Source organism: Leuciscus leuciscus (assembly GCF_965113295.1).
Source record: "Leuciscus leuciscus genome assembly, chromosome: 4".
NCBI lineage: Eukaryota > Metazoa > Chordata > Actinopteri > Cypriniformes > Leuciscidae > Leuciscus > Leuciscus leuciscus.
The window spans coordinates 5,585,309-5,611,514 of NC_138728.1; the positions used below are offsets into that span (position 1 = coordinate 5,585,309).

The following is a 26,206-nucleotide window of genomic DNA, read 5'->3' on the forward strand; positions in this document are numbered from 1 at the left end:
TTATCGATCTCAGGCTTTTAGACCAAAAGTTGCCCTCTCAACCTGACTCAAACTTGCTACTGGAGATAAATGTTCTCTGCATGCCACTTTCTCCCTGTTTTTATGACTTAAAATGCTATGATCCATTTTCATGTTCTTCCCAGCAGTCTCGAGGTGATATTCACCTGTAATTAATGCCACGCTCGACTGAATAGGACTCTCATTCGAAATTCAGGCCTCCGAGCATTGGTGAATTATAGCGTCAGACGGCACCATAAAATGCTCAATTTAACAATTATGAGCATTTATATCTACAGCACCTGACCATAGGACACCCAGAGTCTTTGTTGTCATTAGGGAGGCCGTGGGAATCTTAATCACCTGAATATATGAATTATAATATATGGGAATTTGTCTTTTATAAAAACCTATAACATTTTCTGTGCTGGATCAACCACACGCATGTGACTCGGAGGGATAATGAGCGTTAATTGTGTGTTTGTGTTCCAGAACAATGGTGTGCCAAAAGGTGGCATTGATGGGAGGCGCTGTGGTGAGTTATTTTGGTTGGCCATTCACATGTGAGAGGTGAGGCATGAATCAATCATTGAAAACCACACTACGCCGTCTCCCTCGTACATCACTCCTCTGTTCACGCTCCTGGACTCCTCTTCAAAGGTAAGAGCCTTGTTTCAATGCTTTTTTATCATGTCTAACAGTCTGCCATAGAAATCAAAGGTCCACTTCAGAGGTCTTTTAAGTTAGAGAGCAAAGAGTGGTTGAAGAGTCTTTTGATTTGAGCAAATGGAAGGGTTCGCTTTCTTTGCTTGAGTTTTTATTTATTTTTGCATGTTTTTAAGCATGATAAATGGCATGCAGTCTAATAGTGTGGGATATTGTGAGGTGAATGACAGGGTGTCTGGAACATGACTGGAACGACATTCTGGGTAGACTTGGTTGGTTGATCGTTTGATATATAGTTACAGTTGATGTTGCCAATGTATTGGATACAGGCCTATATATCATCCCATGTTGTTTTACACCATCGAACTATAGACCATCATAAACTAATAAACAATGAGGGGACTTTATAAAAATTCATAGGAACATATTTTGACAGAGTTTTAGTTTAGTTTTGACCTGCAAATTGTAGTTCTAGGGTGTGTTCACACTTGTAGTGATACATTTAGTCCTGGTTCGCTTATCTTTCACACTGTCATTTTTAACACCAAACCTAAAGATACAAAACTACAACAACAACAAAAGTGCTTTTATGTCGTATATTTTGTGACACAACTTGTCGAACATCCAAAACAATGCTGTGTGCTGGGCCAAATGCGTTCGCTGTTTGTGCGTATATATGATGGTAGCTGAGAACTCGTGAAGAGCTTCTAAAACGTGTAAAGGAGTCAAAACAGTGGCAGAAATCCCCCTGTCACACACACAAACAAAGATGTGCTGCGAGGAAATGCGGTTCTGACACTTGTATCGAACTGTAAAGGGCGAAGTCGTGACTATGACGAGGAAAAAACATATATGCTTGAGCACTCTGTCCTTTTCAGGGTCGAATCTTGAGACATCATGTCCTGTTTTGGTTCGTTTACATGTCTCTGGTCCGTGTTTCGTTCATATTTCACTCAAACAGCACCAGAGTTCATTTGAAAGTGCACTGAGACCCATCTTTTCATCGGTCTCGGTCCGCTTGTTTGGTGCGCACCAGGGTTCGGATGGCAGCATTCCTCAAGAATGTCAAACATGAAGGTCATTGACTCGATTACCTCTTGCCAAAGTCATGCCAGTTATGTCAAGGACATTAACATTAGCAGGACTAAAGCCAAAACAGAGTAGATGCCAACAAGCTGTTGAGCGATTGTCATTTACAATCAATATGTGACATTATTCCCCTCAGGTTATATCAGTTTTCTCTTTAATACACAATAAACTGTTGCTGGATCTCTCTTGTGAGTGTGTGAAGTTGCACCAGATTTATTTTCACTAAATGACAGTTTTCAGACACTGTGTCATCAATATCTCCCATCACAGCATTGAATTCACACTCAAGAGTGTTTTGTCTGTGCTTCCTATCCACACCCATTCCGCCTCTAAATTTCATCCCTCAACACCATTTTCCCGGAGGAACCCCATTAACCCCTGCTCAGAGTCATCCTGCCCGCTGCGCACCGGTCAATGAGACAGTCAAGGTCACTGTTTTCTCCAAGGGGCCAAAATGTCAGGACCCCGATCTCTTTGAACCACAAGATGTAATGAATGTATCTTTGAAGATGCTGAGAAAATCGCTGATGTGCACAGAGAGATGGTTTGTTATATTGGTGGAGTAAAGGTCACGGTTCTTCCGTGTTTGTGTCACAGCGATGACCGGTATTAAAGCGAAACCCAATGTCCGGTAACCGTCTGCATATTGGAATTGCTTTAGTGGATCTGTAGCTTTTGATGTCAAAGATTTAATGCATTTAAACATGCTTTTTTTAGGAGCAACCCTTGACTCTGGCGTCACTCATAATCCATGACAGTTGTTTGGCATTTGACTAGTGATGCCTGACGTGTTTAGATATGAATGGTGAAGTGCTGGATGATGACCACAATTATTTTGGCTCTCTTTCAGGTCACATAGTGTATTTCAGACATGTCTGAGGGGTGAGTGTTATCTTTATTAGGCTATTGACCCTGTCAATGTCATACTCATCCAATTCTGCTTATTTACACCAGGTAATGAAATGTAAGTTAATATTTTCTTTGCAAGCGGCCAAAACATTTTCCTGTAAAATACATGAATCTAGTTGCTCTTTAATAAAACTTTATATACCGTTATATAATATTTGTGTTTTTTTTGTTTTTGTTTTGTTTACATGCAATGATATCGTCACAGACCGGTAAGTGAATTACCACCACATTTGTTATGAGGGTTTTTTAAGTCTTGTTTTGTTCATGATTGATTCTCTTTTAATAGTTTCCATGATGATTAACAGTTGAAAGTAGCAGTGCACAGGGTGGTGTCTCTATATATTAAAGTCCAGTGAATGTTGGAATCAATGATCCTAATCCAGCTCTAAATGGTTTTTAGTCGCTCAGTGATTCTGTAAGGACACTGAACAGCATGTTAAAAACTAATCTGCACTGTAGGTTTGCTCTGGTCTGCTTAAAACTATACTGTACCACTGAGCCCTCAGTTCGGCAGTTCAGACGGTAATCAGGTCAGACAGTTAATTCATGCATCACAGTGTGTGTAGATTAGACCCACTCACAGGATTGTCTTAACAGGACCACAGACTATAAAGAGCTCGGCTTAACTCTTCTTGTTCTTGCAGAGAAAGACCAAATCCAAATACTCTGCAACACGCAGACTTCTGCTAAAGGTGGGTCAGAAACAAAGCTGAACATTTCAAGTATGATGACACACACACACACACACACACACAGAGAGACGTTGGGTTTCCATGTTTTATCGGGACATTCCATAGACATAATGATTTTTATACTGTACCGACTGTATATTCTATAACCTAACCCTCAACCTACCCATCACAGAAAACATTCTGCATAAACGGCACTTAGTATGATTTATAAGCTTATTTTAATCATGGGGACCAAAAAATGTCCCCACAAGGACAAGGATTTCAGATATTGCCATCTTTTACCAGGGCTACACACACACACACACACACACACACACACACGTATGTGTGTAAAAGCAGCAATGTAAAGCTTACAATTTTGTAAATACACATTAATTCTTCAGTAAATCTGTTTGAATCATTATTTTTACAGTCATTTTTGGGATTATGATATTTCATTGTATATACAATTATATATGTGTATATTTTATTTATTTTATAATGTGTGTGTGTGTGTGTGTGTGTGTGTGTGTGTGTGTGTGTGTGTGTGTGTGTGTGTGTGTGTGTGTGTGTGTGTGTGTGTGTGTGTGTGTGTTTGTGTGTGAGTGTCAGTGTGTGTGTGTGTATGTGTATATATATGTACAGTATGTATACAGTATATATGTTTGTGTGTGTGTGTTTTATTTATTTTATTATATGTGTGTATTTAATTTTATATATGGAAGTGAATGGGGCCAGTTTTTTTGAAAATTGAAAAAACAATGTAAGGCTTTTATAAAAGCACATTCATTCTTCTATAAAGCTGTTTAAATCATAATTATACATACAATAATAATCATTATAATGATCATAATTATAATGCAGTCAGTTTATAATATTTCATTGTTACATTAATGAAGATCTTATCTTATGCTAAAATCATGTTAACACACACATTATTCACATTATTCACATACTGTTGAAACAAATGGATTGGATTGCCAATTAAATTTTATTTTAAATGCTGTACTATAACCCGGATTTTTGCATTTTTCAATACAGTGTCTGTGTGTGTGTGCGTGTGCGTGTGCGTGTGCGTGTGCGTGCGCGTGCGCGTGTGCGTGCGTGTGTGTGCGTGTGTGTGCGTGTGCGTGCGTGTGTGTGTGTGTGTGTGTGTGTGTGTGTGTGTGTGTGTGTGTGTGTGTGTGTGCGTGCGTGTGTGTGTGCGTGCGTCCTGCACTTTCTACTATAATTTGTAGTAGTGCCTTAAATTCAGCACTGTGTTTTTGTGCCATCACCTGATTTGCATTAGGTGCTAAAATAACACTGAGAGCATGTGCAAATGAACAGCAGTATAAATGGACACAAATGAAGAATTATGTATTTTGTACTAGCATGACACCTCTCTCACCTTTTCCTCGCTTGACCCTCAGAGCAAACTGCTGAGAAAGGCAGAAAGTTTGCTGGTGAAAGAAAAAGAGCAGAAAGATTTGGAGAGAGAAAACACCCTGAGGGAGAGAGCGCCGCCCCTCAACCTCTCCGGCCTGTCTGTCCAAGAACTGCAGGTGCGAGACTTTACTATGTCAGATATTTACATTGAGAGCTTTTACTGCGGCAAGATGACCGTGTCCAGAATATCTCTCAACATATTATAATGGTGTTTCTGTTTACATTAGCCGTTTGAGTTTATGTATCATCATCTGTCTTTGCAGGAGCTTTGCAGAGATTTGCACCACAAGATTGACGTTGTGGATGAAGTGCGATATGACCTTAATATAAAAGTTGCCAGAAATGATGCAGAGGTATGTGAATGGAGAATGTGCATAGCCTATGTTTGGGATCGGTATGATTTATGGCTGCATTAATATGATCAAAAATACAGTAAAAACAGTAATATTGTGATTATTACAGTAATATTGTATGATTAAAAAAACTGTTTGAATATATTTTAAAATGTAATTTATTTCATCTTCACTCCAGTCCTCAGTGTCACATGATCCATTATGTAGCATTTACTACAGTTGACTGAGTGGATCATCAGGTAGTCCGAGCTGGTGTGAGTGAGTGGAGGCGGGGACCAGTTTGCATATTCATCGCGTATACTAAATGAAGCAAGGGTGTAGAGTTACATTCAAGCTATATTAAAGCATGAATAAATTATTTTTCACAGGAAAAAAAAACAAAACGTTTAAATATGTCGTTTTGATTATCAAAAATGAGTTTTAGGGGTATAATGATTGACTGCAAAGGGACTTTGAACCCCCCGGTGTATATCCTTTAGAAAATCTAAAATATTTTATAAAATATTTAAGTTATTTCGCTGATACAACCACTTTACAGATTTATTAACAAAAACCTGATGTATTTGTTTGTTACCAGATTCTCTCGTTAACCCAGAAGATCTATGAACTGAAGGGAAAAATGAAGCGGCCGAACCTAAAACGGGTGAAGGTGTCGGCAGACGCCAAGCTGGGAGCGCTGACGGACTCCAGAGTCACGAAATCTGACTTCAAAGCAAACCTCAAAACAGTTAAAAAGGAAGAAGAAAAGGTAACACTCCAGCTCAGTGTTATAATATACTTCAGCTCATTTGCTCAGATGTGCTGTGTCTAAAGAGACGGGTTATTTTTTTAAAGGCCTAGTGGTGATGAAATATTGGCATTTCAACTGCCCCGTCTGTCTGTCTGTCTGTCTGTCTGTCTGACGCGTGTTGCCACGGTCCGCCGTGCCTGTGCAACCATTTGAGTTGCTCTCATCTCTGATTATCTGTCTGTCTCACTGAAGCATTTTCTCTCCATCAGAAGGAGGAGGTCACGGACTGGAGGAAAAACGTAGAGGCCATGTCAGGCATGGAGGGCAGAAAGAAGCTTTTCAACTCCGGACAGTAGCCCAAAAGAGGTCGCAATTAAAGGATAAAGGGGCATCTTGATGCAAAGCTCATGTTGTTTGTTTGAATTTTAATCACCTTGAACATTATTTTATGGTAAATTATTCATTTATTTTGTCAGCCAGCTGTGGCTTGCACACGATATTAAATTGCGATTTGCTGCGATTAAAACGTGTGAGCACAGCCCGTAGAGAGGGGTTCGATAATAGAACAACCTCTTATTCATATCATATCATATCAACTGTGTAAATATTTGCTTCGTATTTAGTGTTGATTGAAACCAATGAGGCTACTGTTTACCCTCGGGTGAAGAGCATGATTATTTTATGGCCTGTTTGTAGTTTACAAACAGAAAATTGTTTAATTTTTAATAAAAGCTTATTGAGTGAATTAGGAAGTTGGAGTCCTTCATTAAAAGATCAAACATTTGATTAAAACACGCTTTAATGTCAATGCCACAGGAACTGCATGTTAAATACCCAGTTAGAAGCAGTTTTAGCGGTTGACCTACAGATGGCACTCTGCAATTATATTACAGTAAACTGAATTGACATTCGGTCAACACCAGGGGGAGACAAAGGCACACAAACCTCACCGCAGGCCTCAAGTGAAGCCTTAAATAAACCGTGAGATCGTCACAACTAGAATATCAGTGAAAGACAAAGGAGAAGATATGCATCATCTGGTTTACATCTGGAATAGGACATTGTAAATGTCTGTGGACAGGTTTAGTATTGTTTAGAAAAGGAAGTACAGGGAGGTCAAGTGAAGAAATTTGGGAGGCACTGTATCCTCTATTACCAGACAGATGGCAAACTGGCAGATATGACATCTGTCATCAAGACCTGAGTCAGCACAACCAGTTCAGCAAAGCAGAACGCTTAAGGTCAAAACAGACTGTTTAAATCACCAGAAGAACAGAAATCTGTCAATTCAGTGCAACTAAACCAGTGAATCAATAGGTTTTGGGATAAATGTTTTTGTAGGCTAAATGTGGATATGAACAGTTGACATGATATAACTGTGGCTATACTTTACCTAAAACTAATAATTCTTTAAATTAGTCATAACACTTAACAACAAGGTTTCATTTGTTAAAGGTAGAGACTTCGGAGTGACTAATAATAGCAAGTTAGCTTTGAAAGCATAAGATCCCACCCTCCCTTCAGAGCGTCTCAAAGCCACGCCTTCTCCAAAACACATGAATACGTACAGCAAAGTTTGCAAAGCACCACGAGAGACAGCATTAAATTACCTCATGTGTCAAAGCACATACTGTAACGTTACAATAATAATAAACATAAACAACTTGGACTGTTGCAGATTCATTTCGGCATTGACTGTGTTGTCATTAAAAAGCATAATTCCGGGTCTGAGGACATGAACGGCTCCGGGTAGAACGTCACGGGTTGGGATATCTTAATTAAGGTAATTACGACATGGCGTGAATTCGGACCGAATGCAATGATTGGACAAACATTTTTTGGTCCTGAGACTTCCACAGAAGATATATATGTAGGCCTACATTTTTTTTAAATATTTAGACCACTTCTATTATTAATTGCTATCAGGATGTGAAGAGAGTTTCAAACAGTATACATCAAAAGTGTTGCCTTCCCTATCCTTAACATTAGTTTACTACATTAGTTAGAACTAATGGTTATAAATACTTCTAAAGAATTTATTCATCTTGGTTAATGTTAATTTCAAAATTTACTAATAGGCTACATTATAAAAAATTAAAAAGATGTATTTTTATTAATTAATGTTAACAAAGATGAATAAATACTGTTGCAAATGTATTGCTCATTGTTAGTTAATGCATTTATAATATTAACTAATGGGACATTATTATAAAGTAAAACTTAATTAGTTATTATGCATGCAGATTTTATGACCTCAAGATTAACTGACATGGGAAATTTCCATGTTTTGGAAAAAATAAATCATTAAAAGGGTATACACTTTCTCTTATAAATTCATTTAAATTTTAACTTAAAATATTTATTTCAAAAATATGTGCATAATATGTGTAGCAAGTACTGCAAGTTTTCCATTTGTCCAAACACATAAAAAAGAAAAAATGCCATCCAAATCCTTTTTCAAGTGGATCAAAGTTATTTTGAAACCTTAGTGCATAATCTTAAAGTATGCAGTATCTTTTTTACTATCCTATTAATGCAGGTTTCTCATTTTTATGATTAGCAGATGGATTTGGTTTAGATTGGATACAGATGCTGTCTCTTTGGCAATGTTAGACACACGTTGTTCTTCCTCCCTTAAAAATGACTTCCAAAGGTTCATTGTATCCTGCCGCACTTATTAATGCCAGGAAGGTTTAGGATCAATGTGAGAGAAGTTGAGATCAAGGAGAATTATCAGATTGTTCTGAAACGTCTTCAGTTCACTGAATGTACTCAAGTGGATAACAGAGATGCTTCATATGCTTCTTGTATATTAAAATCACCTTCATTAATTACAGACGAAATTGTAATTATTCCATAGTCCATTTGAATCTGTGTGTGCTCGGCACCCACAATCATAAGGCCATCTGAGATGGTTTTTGATACTGGCACCCTGGGGTTCACTTACAATTTTCTGTGATGTTAAACTCTCAATGCTTCAGATGGCCTGCAAAATAAGTTCATGTACTCCCAGAGAGAGACAATCTTGAGATATTCCCTCTCTTAAGAGCACAGAGCAAGTTAAGGCAAGCGGCTAATATTTTCAGGAACTCATATTTAATATCCGAGGTTATCTAAGGCCATTCCCAGATGTTATCAACCAAAGCACATTATAAAAGTAAACATCTGAGATCCTCAGGCAAATATAGTGCAGGCAAAGCCCTCAGATCAAAAGACCAACAAATCTGGAGACTTCTCCTGTTTAACCAAATTACAGGCAAAACGATCGACATTTGACTGCTCTCGGTTTCCAATTCGTGGGAAAATACTAGGAGATATTTTGCTCGCACTTAAAGGTAAAGCACTTGAGCACTTCTGTTTCACCAGTCATACATGTAGAACAATGAATCATTGTTTTCCTTCAATGGTGTTTACTTGATTTATTTTCCAGAGATCAAGAATGACATTTTCAGCCTTTCTTTTTAATGTTGCCAAGACACACACACACACACACACACACACACACACACACACACACACAAACTGACATCGACCTCAGGTCTAATACTCTGGTCTGATTCTTACACACTTACACACACTTACACTGAATACACTTACACACACATTTTTGAGCAAAACACTCTTGTATCTCAGTATAGAGACAAAATCCACATCAGGGCTATAATTCGGTTCTCTATTTATTTATTGAGGTTATCAATAATAAATATCATCCTGTGTGTGTGTGTGTGTATATATATATATATATATATATATACATATATATATATATATATATAAAGTTTAAGTTATACAAAAGTGACAAATACGTATAACTTGCTATAACCGATTGTTTTGTACATTGTTATGGACTATTTTTCTTCGCGGAAGCGTTAAGATAAGATTCAGGTAAATAATTTCAACTCAAATCAATATGTCATGATGACCACGTATTTATTTATTTGGTGAGTAGCCCTATTTATTTAGTAAGCGGGATAATGAACAGTAACCGAAATAAACCTGTTCAGGGCGACGCAAAGTTATGTTTGGTCAAAGCTTGCAGTCAAATTGCTGTTTTCCAATTAAAGCTGCAGTCATAAATAATGAATACGTTTACTTTGAGTACGAAAAAACTTATATAAGTTTTGAATTGACATGAAATAATGATTTGATAAGAATACTACAATGCAATAGTGTTCGTTTACTCTTCTAATGAAGGTTGTGTTAGCAGAGATGAGTTTGGGACTGCGACTGCACATGACTCGCGAAGGCGGAGGTCTGATGGAGCGAATAAAGGGAGGAGCTTCAGAAACTCTGAGAGAGAGAGAGTCCTGTTACTGAACGCTGGAGATTTGGGAGTGAAGGAGCAGCTCAAGTCATTTTCTCTTAGCAGGTTTCTTCGCACATCTAAAGGAAGCACTCTTCTTTCGCCTCATAGCGCAGGTGAGTTTTACCATCACTGCCAGATGTTTGGATAAGAGTTTACAAACTTTAGGCGATTTTCACAAACTCTTCCTGCTTTTTTGATAAAACATTAACCATTAAGCGTCAGTCTCAGTGAAGTCTTTTGTTGAAAAACGTGGCTTATACTGCATGCATTTATATAGTTTATATTATTTTGTCTTTGAAGAAAGTTCTTGAAGTTCTAAGTGATGTGATGCAATTGCTTTGGAATACGAATGAACAACTATGTGTGCATTGGTATGTGCATTATAGGGAGTGTTATTTGAGTGTTGGGGATGCACTTTTTTTTTATTTAAGTCTCTTATGCTTTCGGTATTTCTTGTCCCCTTGGCTTCCACACCCACCCTTTTGCCAAAACCTTTAGAAAAAGGCCTTGGTTGATTGACATCTGCCGAAACTGTCTAAATAAGGCTGGGGAATGGAAATGGCATTTTGATACTCTGTTGACCTGATGAAATGGGTTCAAGTATGCTTTAATCATACTAAAAATTAACTCCTGAGGCCCAGAAAAAAAGTTTTTTTTTGAATATAGTGTAATGTTTTTTAATTCACCAATACATTTAAGTTTCAGGATTTTTTTTTTAACCAAACTTTGAGTAAAGATGATTCTCAACTATGTTATGAAAGATATAATGGAATGAATTAAAATACAATTTTACTTGGCCATAAATGCCATTCCCATTCAATACAATATATCTATACATTGTATCTAATTTGCATATTAATGTGTTCTTGGGGCAACATGTAATGAAAAAAGAAGTGTAATAATGTGGATAGTCATTTTTCAACATTTTCATAATAATATCTAATATATCATTGGATACTTTCTTTCCCTATTCACTTGTTGTGTCTCCCAAAATGCCTGATAAACGTGATTTAAGCCCACTACAGTGGACATGTATGAAATCAATGCCCTAAAATCACTCAAATATGGCCAAAAGTCTATCCTGGGTCCCATAATTGCATTGAACTCTTTTGGGCTTTTTAAAAAAATATATTTGGGGGATTTTGTTTATGTAGAGAGGACCATTCCTAGGCTTCTTTTGCATCCTATAGTCTACACACAGTAAGGAGGGCACCACTGTCCCAAGATTAGTTTTAGGGATGCTGTAACGCATTAAGATTCTCAGTGGTATTGTCCAAAGTGGATTTGGAGTTGTCTCTGCCTGCCCGAGTCTCCACACTCTCTTCTCAAAATATTTGTGGCGTGGAATCACCGGCCATAAACATTCTTATATTGTTTAATTCATGTCTGTTGTGGGATTTGGGATTGAGCTGAGGGGGTGGGGGGTTTAGACTGGATGCTCTAGGGAATTTCTCTGCTGGGAACCATTGAGTGCTTGTTGAACTAAAGCGATGCATTTATGAAGCATCTTGATTGTTGCTGTTTGCGTTTTGGCAGCGCAACCATAAATCCCGACCTACAAAGAATGCAAGCTCTGTACTTATTGCAAACTATTAAATTAATTTTATGGCCCCATTTACTAACACGACCGCACAGGCCAGGCTTCGAAGTCTACTGAATGGCAGCTGCATATTTGGCTGATTCAGGCTATAATGTGCATGCAGCTTTGTACAGAATCTGTCAGATTGTTACTTGTGACCTCGTTTTATTGCTCTGACCTTTAGTTGTACGAGTTAGAGCCTGAGGAAAGAGCTGAACGCAGATTTACCGAGTGATGTGCTGTCAGAGTAGCAGCACGGACAGTGAAGCGGGCCAGTAATTGGCCATGAAATAGAATCTGATAATACTCTGGTGTTTGGAAAATATATGGGGAATGCCCTTGCCTTAAAAGGAACAGATTGAATATGGTGACATATGATTGGAATAGCCTCTGGAATGCAAAACAGCACTGTTTCCCCACATTTTGCACTTTTTCTCTCTTTTGGCTCCCTCTTTGTTGGGTTATGGTAACTGGCTTGCTGTAGGGGTTTAGAAGGGTCCGTCTTAAAACTGACATGTCAGAGTCACTCATGCTGAAAAAACTCTAGTCACAATGACCTGGGAGAAGGTCCAAATTTTCTCCCTTGTCATAAGCACTTTCTACTGCCAAAAGGATGACTCCATAATCCAAAGAGACAGATGGAATTTTTATGTTAAAGCCGCCAGCACTTGTTCATCTACCTTCGTTTTTGAGTGCCATGCCCACATCTCAACATCAAATCAACCACTGATTCATAGAACCAAGTCCCTGCCCAGGGGCGGATCCACGGGTGGGGATTTAACAGTTTGCCCACCGTCAGATCCATGGATTATTATTTTTATTTGATTTATTAATACAATTTTCTAACGTTAATTGTTTTGTCATGCTTTCAAACTTTATCCTAATATTAATAAGAATATGCGAATTAGTCTCTCATCAGTTACGTCACGCCAGGACTAATGTTATGTTCTTATCCGGATTATGATTCTATCCGGATTCCACATAGCAGCGCCCTTTTTATGTTATTACAAAAATGGCTAACCCGCTATCTATGACACATTTAAGAAAGAAACATGTCTAGACAAAGATGACAGGATGCCGTAACAACTTGGCACTTTTGTCTTTTGAAAGAGAATAACAGATAATTCGAATTATGATGATATTTTCAGCATCTTAGATTCAAAACTTTTTTAGAACAGACATCAGCCATACAAGGTAAGCTATGGGTAGGTTTTACTATGGTTACGCAATATTTACTTTTAATGTTTGTGGGCAAGGGGTTTTCTGAACTGTACATAAGCCACATGTACTGTATTAGCAATGGCAGGTTGTTGATACAGGACTCAGTATGATATTTCTTCATGATATAGTTGTTATTTAGCCTGACAAGTCCAAACACACCATTGGCAGGGCTCAATCCGAGGGGCGGGATAAACGGTTGTCTTTCAAGTTCCCTCTGCACGCAATAGGACAGCGCTACAACCAACCAGAGCGTTTTCCCACCAGCAGAGCTAGTTGATAGATTAAACTTTTAGATTAAAACTTCGAACACATCTTCCTTTTTTAAGAATGACTTCAGTGCCGTTCTTTTTTCTTTTCTCAAAGGAAAGCTTAACTCCAAGTCTTCCAGAGTCGCGGCCAAAGCCGTTTCGAAAGACCGCTGTTCGCCAGTCATTATGTTAAGCCCGCCCACCGACTCTATACACGATGTGATTGGCCGGACTAGAGTTTGGTTTTTCCAGCTCGCAAGCCAACGGAGATTTGCTAGACGACACTGGCTGCAAAATAAAGTTTGCTGCAGCGAGGGTGCGTCTAGATTTCTAGGCTAGTTGATATTAGGACTCGGGTTGGATCTCTCACTCCTGCTTTGTTTTTGTTTTCATTTTTTTCACGTGGCAGCCGCTCACACGTGATCGCACTGTGCAATTAGAGCCGGCACTTTAGTGCTTAAAAGTGAAGTATGTCGTTTCTGCGACACTAGTGGCACCTAACGCAATTTAAAAAAATAAAGTAACCTTGCAAACGGCCCTTCCGCGTGTCGCGCCTGAAACTCAAACATCACAAACACACCTCGTACTGGGGCTTGAGAAGGCATGTCACAACAGGGGGAAGATGATAAAAGGTCCAACATATGAGGAATACGTTTAGCTGTGTTGCTATGTGTCATGAGTAAGCAGTTAAGTAGGCAACACTCTGCCTAGAGCTAACGTGAGCGTCTCGCTTTTAATAAATCCATCCAACCATTTTCAACCAAACCAAAAATCAATTTTTTGACATGACGCACCACAACTATTTGAGGCTGTTCATTCTGTAAATGAAATGCAAACTGTATAAACTGGAACATTTGTCTTTTTGACAGTGCATGATGATGTTGTATTGAAGCGTTTATTTCGTTGGGGATATTTTGGGGATATTTAATTTAATTTGATCAATCAATAAATTCCTCTTGAAACAAACTTTGTTGTATTATTTTAATTTAATACTGTGAAGCTGCTTTGATACAATCTGTATTGTGAAAAGCGCTATACAAATAAACTTGACCTGACTTGACTTGACTTATTGTAGCATGTTGAAATGCAATTCCCCATTTGCTTAGACGTGTTCATGACCCGTTTATCTTACATACATACTTGACTGTTGTCTCAGCACATTGTAAAAAGTTATAAAGGGATACAGTAGGGGAAAAAATGTAAACGTTGCACTTTGATTCTGGGATCTTACTTTTGCCTATAGAACACTGAGGTTTGAGATGAAGTGCCGCTTAGGGACATTAAAGGAGCTGTATGTAAGAAATGTATTTAAATGAATCATAAAATGGCCCTGATATGTCACTAGACATTAAGAAATCATGTTCATTTCAAATACTTATATCACTGACAACAGTAGTCCGGCCAGGATATTGTCATTTAAAAAGTGAAGTTGCAGCCCTCAACTGATGTTGATGTTGTCATCTTGTGTTTTGGCCAGAAGCGCCACCCTCCACCTATCTACCAATCACGAAGTCAATAGTGTTTCGGCATCGGGGTTGCCAGCTCTGCTCTAGTTACCACAGCTACGTAGCAGCCTACGTTCCTGCTGGATCCTGCAGCCTATCTGGCAACCTCGAGTCAGGGGGGAGGGGGAGGGGATACACCGCTCTACAGTAATTTGAAAGTGATTGCAGTACCAGTTTTGGCCACAATCTTACAAACGGCTCCTTTAAGCAACTGTTTGCATACATAATATCAAAAATATTGTGTTTTCTTGTTGAATTATGGTGTCGTTCCTTTTTGCTTTGGATGATTTCAGGATGAAGTGTTAGAGCGATTTAATTCTCCCTGGTCATTGTTTTAATTCATTAAGCTTTTTTTCACATTAGGTGTCAACTCCTAATGAGCACAATATGAAATGAAATGAGTAATTTTATATCACAGTAACAGTATCTATCACAATTTAGGTATTGTTAGTTATTTTCCTGGAAAGATGACATTTGTGACATCTTTAATACCAATTTAAATGGCACTCTTTTTTTTCTTTACTTGCTTACATATTTATTGATGAATAACATAATGACACAAGATTATTCATGACAAATTATTAAGTTTAGCATTACTTCAGAAACAGCTGCTTTACATTTATATAACACTATATTTAAGTACTAAAGACTTTAGTAATTTTAAACAGCATTTTAACAGTAATGCCGTATAAATATGGCTGGATTAGCTGCATTTGAACTGTTGTAAAATAGCACATCAGTTGAAATCTATGTTAATATGGCAGGTTGTGATGTTCTTTGGTACATGTAAATCCAGTTACTAGAGTGTCTTCAGCAGACATAAGCGGCATGTCACATCGCGCCTACTATAATCAATGGAGCTGGCACCCGTCTGTAACAGCATGAGTAGATTATAGTTTTCTTTGGTGTCAGACTGCAAGTATAAAAAGTATAGCTGACACATTTCTGCTGTCACATGGTAAACAGTCTCATACTACCCTATTTGGGCATTTGAACCCTCTAGATTAATGTCTTTCTGCTTCTTATCTGGTTTAGTCTACATTCACGGACTTGTTTTATCAAGAGCACTACATTTGCCAAAGCTCTATTTGGATCCTTCAAATGCATCAAAACATGTAATTATATTGACTTGAGCTGACAATTTAATTAGCAAGTTTGCATTATAGAGGTTCTCCTTAAATGTGCAAAACAATTTTCCAGATATGAAACTCCCATCGCTGTGCTAAAATCACGTTTGGTTATCCACAAAAAGATTTAGGCTCATAATGCATTCTCTTTCTGTTTTTATTACGCATTCAGTACAAAGCATCCTCAAAGTAATTGTGTAAGCAGAGCTAAAATAACGTTTATTTTAGATGACTCTTGTAAAATGTTCAATTAACTTTTTGTTAGTGTGATTGACGTGCGGCAGAAACCTCAGGAGATGTAGCTCTCTAACCCTTCCCCCTTCATATGTTCAGCTATTCCTCTGCTGCTTTGAATCCGATAGCCTGTAATTTTAAAGCACTGGATCCAGGAACCGCAGTTGTGTAACGCTGCAACGTTTCTGAGCTTTCTCAGAACTGCTGGATCTGCTGAGCTCCAAAACCAGTGGTGACAATCGGGAAACGCAGCGAAACGGGGGCATTCCTCTATTGTGAAGTCAGAGGCAGAGCCATCTGAAACTGTAGCTGATGTTTATTTAGGTCCCTGCAAATATGCAATAAGTGCCCCAGATGTTTTGTTAGTAATATATAAATCTGAAATTCCTCCCGCCTTTTACATTAAGTCCTTCTGCAGCAGGATTCCATTTTTTTTTTTTTTTGCTGTAATTTGACTTTGTGGTCTGTTTGTTGTCCTTTTATTGAGACGGCAGGTTTCAGTGGAGAAGTCTAATGGTGCCTGGCCTCGGGCTTCGAGGAGATCTTAAGTGCACTAGGCTCTTGCTCAGACCGTTGGTTTGTCAGGATTTTTCAGGGGTGATGAAGGCTGATGGACATTTATGCTTCTCTACGAAGTCTGTCAAGGACTGAAGCACATTTGATATCAACTTTAGTGAGAATGCTTCAGTTTGGAATGAAAGATGACAACTGAGAAGCTGTCAATTGTCTGCCTTGAGAATGTAGCCAAGTTTTAGAATAAGGAAACGTTTACTATTTTGGGGACGTAGGCTAATCGTTGTTTTTGCTTGGCTGCAATACAAAGAACTTAATTATAGCCCAGCCATCTAAAGCTGTGACTTTAAGGGGCTAGTTCACCTAGAAATTAAAAATTTGTCATAATTTACTTGTCTTCATGTGGCTCCTCCAAACCTGAATTTCTTTCTGCTGTGAAATACAAAAGATCTTTTGAATGCCAATGGGGTTACAACGACATTGACTTTTATTGTATAGCCAAGACAAATGAAGCAATTTTTTCAAATGATCTTTTGTGTTATACCAAAATCATACAGGTGTGGAATTGCTTGAGGGTAAATGATGAAAGAATTCTCATTTTGGGGTGAACTATCCCTTTAAGACCAAGCAGCATCATCGTTGGACATTTACATTTATGCATAGGAGATGCTTTTTATCCAAAGCAACTTGGATTGCATTTAAGGTGAACTTTGTTATCAGCTCATGCATCCCTTTTAAGCTACTGGAATGTTCATTGGACTGAATGAACATGCAAATGGTTTGTGCCAATCAATCCTATTATGACTAACATCTATCATTTAATAGTTATGTATAAATTAAATGTCAGGTTTTTTTTGGTCTGTGTTTCTGTAGGACTTTGAGTTGGTTTGTTGTTTGGATAGAGGTCATTGTTCATTGTTTGAGTTGGTATCCTGTTAGTTGGTTTGTGCTGTTTCTAGATCAGTTTCCTTTGTCTGTATTCATTAGTTACCATGTTTTTTTATTTTTTATTTCCTTCATGTGTCACAACTGTGTTTAATTAGTTACTTCATTTCTTGCCTAGTGTTTTCCCATGTATAGCCCTCCCTGAGTTTGTTCAGTTTTTGTCCTGTGTTAATGCTGCCACATTTGTGTTTAAAGCAGCACTCAGTAGCTTCGGGACTTCTTCGCTGTATTCTCGCTTTTTGCTCGCAGGTTTCTCTCTAGAGCTCCCCCCACAGCGTCGGAATAGATATTTGACAACACTGTTGTAAAAACTCGTTGTTGATTCTCAGACACTAGAGGCTATAGATCAACGACATCAAAGCAGATGGGACATTCTTTAAAACGTCTTCTTCATTCGGGTTTGGACAGCGTGAGGGAGCGCAATAATGACAGCATTTTAGCAGATTTCTTTTGGCCGTAAAGCAATTGTTGACATCGCGAGACCTGATATCACGCGAGACTTCCTGACGCAGCGGCCGGCGGCCCGCCGGCTCAAAGTTGCAAGTGCGTATTTTCCGCTCACGGGCACCAGGGGGGTGCGAAACGACCACCATTCAACCCGAAATAAGTAATATAACCATTCCAATGACTCCGAAGCTGTTCAGTTAAGGTAAAAAAAGTTACTTAGTTCACCTTTAAAAATAAAAGTGCTGCAATTAAATCCCTTTCTCTAATATTGTTTTCCTGACCTGCCGAGAAAATACATTTGAAACACCCATAACCAAAGCTTCATATCATTCTTACATCTCGGGTGACATCTTTCAAAGACCGTGTGATGTCAAGTTTTCAAAATTACCACAATAGTAACATCCAGGCGATCAACGGTTTTTTGTTGTTGTTGTAGTGAGCTGATTCTCATCTGCAAAAACATGCACAGGAAATGTCTCAACGAACCCATTTTCCCTGTCTTCTGCCTTGGCCGACCAAAATCCCACTAAACAAACAAAACTAGCCAAGAGATGTCCAACACATTCCATCAGAAATCACCCCTTGAGAGGGAAATGAAGAATTAGGGGACATATTTGGGGTCATCCATGATGCAGAAGTGAAAGAACGCATGAAAATTGACGTTGAATCTAGCATGAGGTCATGTTGATGTAGAGGCTTAGCAAAGGCCTGTGTAGTGAGTGCGAATGTGTGCCAACAACACTCCCATAAAGGTGTTGAGGGAGAGCCAGTGAGCGGTGATTTGACGAATGCCGATTCTGCTGATGTAAGGAGCGCTTCAGCGAGCTGCTAGTCAAACTCTCCTGACCTCCTGACCTAAGAAAACAAGCATGCTTCTCTGTGCCGGCTCACTTTGTGCTCTTTCTGCCTTACATGGTCAGGTCGTATATATGTATACTTATCGCAAACCCAGCTGGGTCAAAGAAAAAGCCAATCTTGTGAGATAATGTTGCTGCTAGAATGATGAAGTTGAGTGGTATCAAGTAACAGATGACCTACACGGGTTGCCAAAGACAAAAAACTGACTGATGATGTTGAAAACAGAGCAAAATCCTCCAAATACCTCTGTGGATCTGACGCTAGTCTTCTTTTGTCTGGCTCTGTCTACACTAATCCAGATACCTTTGAAAACGCATCTTTTTCTCTACGTTTCAGCCTCACTGTCCACAGTGAGCTTTTTAAAGACGCTCTCCCAAATGGTTAAACTTGAACACATAATTTTCACATTGTAGTCTGGACCGTGAAAACGGAGCTATTTGAAAATGATGACGCATGTTAAGTCATGTGATAGTTTATAAACTAATCATATTATCTGTATGTGCCTGCTGTGTGTTATTCACTTTCACAGGGTTGCTAAAGATAAATGTTACTTAGTTGCAATCGGCATGCGTCAAAACACGAGGGCAATCGCGTTTTAGACCACACGCGGATGGTGATTGACTGCGACCTGGATACATGTTAGTGGTGAGATATTTTACCAATAAATTGGTTGTGCCAGAAGAATAGCGTGAGAACTTTATTATGTTTCTGTATCATCTAAGTGAGCATGTATTATGAATTTACACATGGTGCTGTAAGAGGATTTTAGCGTTTTTCAACATTTCAGTGAGGACGAGAAACGTTTGGAAAACTCTTGAAAACGCTAGTGTGGATGGAGAGCATTTTGAAACGAAAAGTTGTTTTCAAATGCTTTAATAGACCTCAGTCTTTATGTGTGCGTCTGGTAATAGTAGCAGCGGTAATTGTTTAAGAGTGCCTTTATGGAGTGAACTCTTTCCTTCTAATCAGAAGCATATTTACGTACTAGCACACTCTCCTCAGAAGAATCCTCAGGAATGCAAGGCAGTGGCGCTCACACGTACGTACCCTCACTTCCTTTGACTTTCCACTTCACATGTCATTGCATCCTTCTGAGAGAGCCTATTAAAGCTGATTAAAGTCCGACATCAAAGCAGGCGGTGTGGCTGTCACTCAGGATTCCCTCTTCGAATGTGTATTTACCTGGGCATTGTTAAATGAAATGCATCCTGACGCCTTTACATAAGTGGAACTATACAGTACTTTGCTGTATAGGGGTTGGCTCGGTTTGTATTTGTAAGCTGAGAGGCACTGCGGAGTTAATTTCTTGATTGGCCCTTTCTCATTGTCTGGCAGTGAGTCAGACGCAGAAATTCGCTCTCATGGTGAGAGTTTTTAATCATCAATGCTCTGTGCAGAGAGGAACTGGCATTCAAGAAACTCTTACCTCATAATAAAATGTGTTATAAATGATTCCCCATTACAATCACTCATGCTATTAATAAACCTCTCAGGTCTGGCTTTCTTAAAGCAGATTTTATTACCCTTCAGTCGGAGTCTAAACTAGCGGAGGCGCTTGCCTGCTGTTCTTTGCAGGGCTAGTGATTCTAAGTAAGCAGAAAAGGCATGAGATTTACTTGATACATGTCCCATTAGTCAGTAAGTGTATTCAGCATGAATATAATGTAATTCATAGGCGGTACTCATAAAAATATATATTGTATTTACAGTAAATCATTTGGATTCATTGTGTACCTGTAGCTCTGTTTTAAAACCTAGTGAGCTGCCTACCTAGACAGCATCTTAAGGTTGGTATCTTAAAGCTGTTAAAGGGATAGGCTACTTCACCAATTTTTCATATTAAACTGTTATTCCCTTAACTAAGACAAGTTGATACATGCCTCTCTCGTCTCAGTGCGTGCACTCAATCGCTCTGATGCGCGGCGACACTTTTATAGCACTTAGCTTAGCCCAGTTCATTCATTAGGATCCAGACAGAGATGAAGTTAGAAGCGACCAAACACCTCCACATTTTCCCTATTTAAATACAGTTACACGAGTAGTTACACGACCAAGTATGGTGTCACAAAATAAAACGTGGCGCTTTTCTAAGTGGGTAAAAAGGATAACTATAATGTATGGCGGAATAGCACTTGGGACTCGGGAGCACTTCGACTCGGCGTAGTAAAAAGTCACGTTGGTTTTAATGACAAAAGTGAGAGGGAGAGGATTTTTCAGGCGTGACTTTTTACTGCGCCGAGTCGAAGTGCTCCCAAGTCCCAAGTGCTAATCTGCCATATATTATAGTTATCCTTTTTACCCGCTTAGAAAAGCGCCACGTTTTATTTTGTGTCACCATACTTGGTCATGTAACTACTCGTGTAACTGTATTTAAATAGTGAAAACGTGGAGGTGTTTGGTCGCTTCTAACTTCATCTCTGTCTGGATCCTGATGAATGAACTGGGCTAAGCTAAGTGCTATCAAAGTGTCGCCGCGCGCCAGAGCGATTGAGTGCACGCACTGAGACGAGAGAGGTATGTATCAACTCGTCTTAGTTAAGGGAATAACATAGTTTAATATGACAAATCGGTAAAGTATCCCTTTAAGGCTGTTCCAAAATGTCTATAATGTTTCTAAGATAAGACCAATGTTTCTAAGACCAAATTCGAAGGCAGCATTACTTATGTCCTTCAAGAGGTAGGCAATTGCATGTATTGCGACTAGCTTTGTGAAAAATAAATTTTCATTTAATAACAAAAATTGCTGATAAAAACGATGACGTTTAAAAAAAATGTTGCCCAGTTTTTGTGGGCTATGTTTTTTAATGCTGTTAGCTTAGCAAAATGCTCAAACTCTATCGGAATCTGCTGTGTCTCAATTTGCATACTATCTGTCCTAAATAAGTATTTGAAATTAGAATTAGTGTGTCTCAAATTGTAGTATGTTGAAATGAGTATTCGGATGATCTTTTATTTCCGGCGGTAATTTGAAGTGCAGATCCATGCACACTCTTAAAGGGATAGTTCACCCAAAAATGAAAATTCTGTCATCATTTACTCACCCTCAAGTTGTTTCAAACCTGTATGAATTTCTTTTTTCTGCTGAACACAAAAGAAGATATTTTGAAAAATGTGGGTAACCAAACAGTTGATGGACCCCATTGACTTCCATAGTAAGAAAAAAATAATACTATGGAAGTCAATGGGGTCCATCAACTGTTTGGTTACCGACATTTTTCTAAATATCATCTTTTGTGTTCAGCAGAAAAAAGAAATTCATACAGGTTTGAAACAACTTGAGGGTGAGTAAATGATGACAGAATTTTCATTTTTGGGTGAACTATCCCTTTAACAGCTAATATTGCCAACAATGGATTGCGCTTTGGAGGAGGATTCAGTTCAGAACTGCAAATAGGAATTAAAAGTGTTAAAAAACGAACATGGCAGATATGCAAGGCCGACAGTTAAGTAGAGAGGTTTAGATAAAGAGGTTTGAGTGATTTGATAATCCGTTAAAGATGCAATCATGACACGATAGTAATGTTCCAAAGTTGCCTACTCTTCTGGGCTCTCAAAAGTATCACAAAAAGTATTCACAAAAAGAGTACTTCTTTAACATAGGAGAGTTGCTCACATATGTGGTTCCATTTCAATTACTCTGTTCCGAAACCCTGCCTATCTAGACAGCATCAGAGAAGTACTCTTTTTGTGAATGCTTTTTGTCAAAGGTGCATTCACAATGTCAAAAACATAGTTTTGGCCAAATTCTAAGCCAGCACTGCATATCCTTTGTGAAAAAGGCAATTTCTTGATGTACTCCGACAGGCTCTTTTTAAAAAACGTTCAAGATTGCATGATGAAACACTTCAATCAATATAAAAAATTGGTGAATTAAAAACCGATGTTGTTAGCTTTTAGCTTAGCAACATGCTAACATAAAACTCTGTTGGGGTTTGCCACTAATTAGGTTAAATTTCAGTTAGGATGCTGCCATAAAAAGCAGTTACCTTTACAGCAGGGCAGCTCAATATATTCTAGAACAACCAAATTGGGGGGAAATTAGCATTTGGTGACGCTGAGACCAAAACAATAGCAGCAGCAAACATACCCATTGTTTATTTCTTCCTGGCCTGATGCAAACAAAATGGGGAATGCAAATTGATAGGGAGTCGGCCGTAATTACAGACTCATCATTGTTAATCACTGACGCACAGCGCATTCAAACATGTCTTTAAAAGTAGGTTAAGGCAGTTGTGTGTCTTTTTGAGTGATGAAATACTTGAGGTTGTGATGAATGTGATGGAGGTCTTGTTGTGTGTGTGTGTCTATGTTAGACCGGCAGTCCTCATTAAGGTTTGCTTTAATGAACACGGCCTCAGTAACAAGAACAATGGGCACTTGTTGCGATCACGTCTGACAGACTGCTGTGTGTGTGTGTGTGTGTGTGTGTGTGTGTGTGTGTGTGTGTGTGTGTGTGTGATTGCGGCTGCAATGCCACTCAAGTCTGTGACAGGCGTCTGCTAGACCACCGCGGATAATAACGGGCCTCCATTAGCCCAGGTTAGACTTAATGATCGGGAATTGAGTCGCGGTCGCCCAGGCACTTCTGAAACGCTATAGCGAGTCATTCAGGATATATGTCAACACAACCAATCTCAGCCCTCTGAATGGGTTCTTGTGTGTGGCATAGGTGTGTAAAAGTGTGTGAGACGGCGGTCCAATGTCGTCTTGGAGTAGCTCCATTGATGCTTGGATTTGTGAAGTAATCTCATTTCCAGTTCAGCTATTAGCTATGATGAGGGACCCTCAACCAAGCAACTTGAAACCGCCCCATAGCTCCAATATTCAATTATTTACAATTTCATGCTTGCCTGAGATTTGTGTTTTTCTTGTAAATGTAAAGATTATGCAGCAGGAGTCCTTTATGCTGAACTCTGAGGTAATGATTTATGCACCTTTTTTCCTTAAAAGGGTTTGTACGCTGTTGCAGAGTGGAAGGGTATATTGAGTTGAGCTGCATGATGGAACGCTTTCTAGGCTTAACTGTGGCAATATTTCACTCGACTAAAATAGAGGAATTTATCACAAAGCTCGCAAAGTCTTCCAAAGCCGAGTAAATATAAGTGACTGCGTGTTTGTTCGAGAGAGAGAGAGAAATAAAGAAAAAGAGAGATTTTTCTTGGAACTGGCAGTTACAGCCACATTGAAAGAAAGATTTTTTTTTTTTTTTTACGGTTTTCCTGAACGAACTGCACAGCCCTGTGGCACTAAACATAGCCATGGCGAATTTACCACATAATGTCTTATATGCGACAACGTGGCCGGTATGACTGAGGTTCAGTGTGCATGTGTGTAATACCTGCGTCCTTATAGTTCATGTTGCCGTCTCTTAAGTGTCCGTGGGGGCCACACAGTGCTCAGCCCCTGACAACGCTGGCCTGGAGCCATGCTAATAATAACAGCCAGCAGAAATATGCACAGAAGAGGGGAGATCTGGTAGCGTAGCTGGAAGAGAGAGGAGAGGGGCACGGGAAAGGGTTCTGCACTCACACAAGAATGTGTCATCTAAGGAGTCACATAGTACAACATATTCTGCCGCGAACATGCATATCTGTGCACTTGTATGTTATAGGTCATGGTGTGTGTGTGTACCGGCCACTTTATTAGGTACACCTTGCTAGTATCAGGTTGGACCCACTTTTGCCTTCAGAACTGCCTTAATTATTCATGGCATAGACTCAACAAGGTACTGGAAACATACTGATTTTGGTCTATATTGACATGTTATCTCCCGTTCCACCACATCCCAAAGCTGCTCTATTGGATTGAGATCTGTGACTTGGAAGGCCATTTGAGTTTAGTGAACTCATTGTCATGTTCAAGAATCCAGTTTGAGATGATTTGAGCTTTGTCACATGGCACGTTATCCTGCTGGAAGTAGCCATCAGAAGATATGTTCAGTCATAAAGGGATGGACATGGTCAGCAACAATGCTCAGGTAGGCTGTAGCATTTAAACTATGCTAAAATGGTACTAAAGGGCCAAAGTTTTCCAAGAAAATATACCCCACACCATTACACCACCAACAGCAGCCTGAACCGTTGATACTAGACATGCTTTCATGTTGTTTACGCCAAATTTTGACCCTACCATCTGAATTTACCCTACCCTTGATTCACCAGTGACCCTTTGTTAAAACATCAGTGCTCACAACATATGGTTCCTCCTCTCAAACTCCCGAATGGTGCATCCTTGCGTAATGCCTGCCAGTGGGGTCATCCAGCCCGAAGCATAATCTTATTTCTGCTATCTCTTCTGAGGAATGCAACGTCCTTCATTTTTCAGAAAATGATCATCAATTAATTCTCTTAAAATCTCGTGCACTAAAGAAGAGCACATTCCATTGTCTGAATTCTGGGCTATATAACGGCCACATTGAGGAAGATTAATACTGATGGAATGGAAAACTGGATGGAAAAATGTCACTAGCCATGCCGATAACTCTCCTCAGGGAGTGAATGTTTTCGCACAGTTCAGAGATATAACAAATGAGACATAAACAAATGACGTGACAGGAGTTGGTTTCTGAGGATGGGAGGACGAGCGGAGCATGTTGCATTGCTTGAAAGCCATGACATGGAGTGTACGCTTCATGCTTTTGGCTTGTATTGCTACTATATAAGGCACAACAGGAAGATATTTCTCCAATAGTGATGTTGAGCAGGGCCTTAAATCACTCTGGTGGTTTTAACTATATTTTTTCTTTCAGTTCTGTTGCCATTCTTGTGAGCAGAATTCAATTGACACATTTTACAAGACACATCAGGAACTTCTTAGCTTTATGAGAAATACATTTTTATGTTCCATTAAATGTTCCAGCAAGCTGTAACGTATACAGGAGAGAGAGAGAGCAACGTAGAGGGTGTGCTGGGTTATGTTAATTGTGATAGAAAATGCAGCTTTCTTCTAAATGAGGCCCTCATGCTAGGCCAAATGTAGTATGTAATTTATATTTTGCAAAGCCTGATGTTTTCAATACCTTAATTTGGTGTAGATGGTCTATATGCAGAAACAAACTTTAAGGGATATATCTCCCAAAAAATTCATGCTGTGTTGCTTAATGAAAATTAAAGCAAATTGGGTCTGTCCAAAATCTCAAAAAGCACACTAAAAACCACGACATTAGTCTGGAGGACTTGTTCTTTATATCCCAAGTCTTTTGAAGTCATGCAGTAGCTTATTGTGATGAACAGACCTATACTAAAGGTTCACTCCTCTCTAGCTCTCTCTCAAAAAAAAAAAAAAAAAGAATGCATTGATGTCTCAAGACCAAAGTGAGACCAATGATGTCAGCATAACATTTTTGTTGTTTATGCAACTTTAATAGTTTATAGCTTCTGT

The 26,206-nt window shown here is 39.0% G+C and overlaps 2 protein-coding genes and 1 long non-coding RNA gene across 6 annotated transcripts in view; all 3 read left to right on the forward strand.

Moving 5' to 3' along the window:
* The first annotated feature begins 360 nt into the window (after positions 1–360).
* LOC309496508 lies at positions 361–3,299 on the forward strand. Its single transcript, XR_014205139.1, has 3 exons — positions 361–657; positions 2,603–2,706; positions 2,867–3,299. It is a non-coding gene; the product is annotated as an uncharacterized lncRNA (long non-coding RNA).
* On the forward strand, positions 3,300–6,588 carry tnni4a (troponin I4a; the record flags this gene model as incomplete). Its single annotated transcript, XM_082166457.1, has 5 exons — positions 3,300–3,353; positions 4,745–4,876; positions 5,024–5,113; positions 5,691–5,861; positions 6,113–6,588. Coding segments are annotated over 5 exons (534 nt in total), but the record flags the coding sequence as incomplete, so codon positions are not given.
* Positions 6,589–10,104: 3,516 nt separating this feature from the next.
* Positions 10,105–26,206, forward strand: part of cald1a (caldesmon 1a) — a 60,906-nt gene continuing 44,804 nt past the window's right edge. For all 4 annotated transcript variants that reach the window (XR_014205780.1, XM_082168408.1, XM_082168411.1 and 1 more), the window contains exon 1: positions 10,105–10,262. The gene's annotated coding sequence lies outside the window, so the exon portion shown is untranslated. The remainder of the gene's footprint in view (positions 10,263–26,206) is intronic.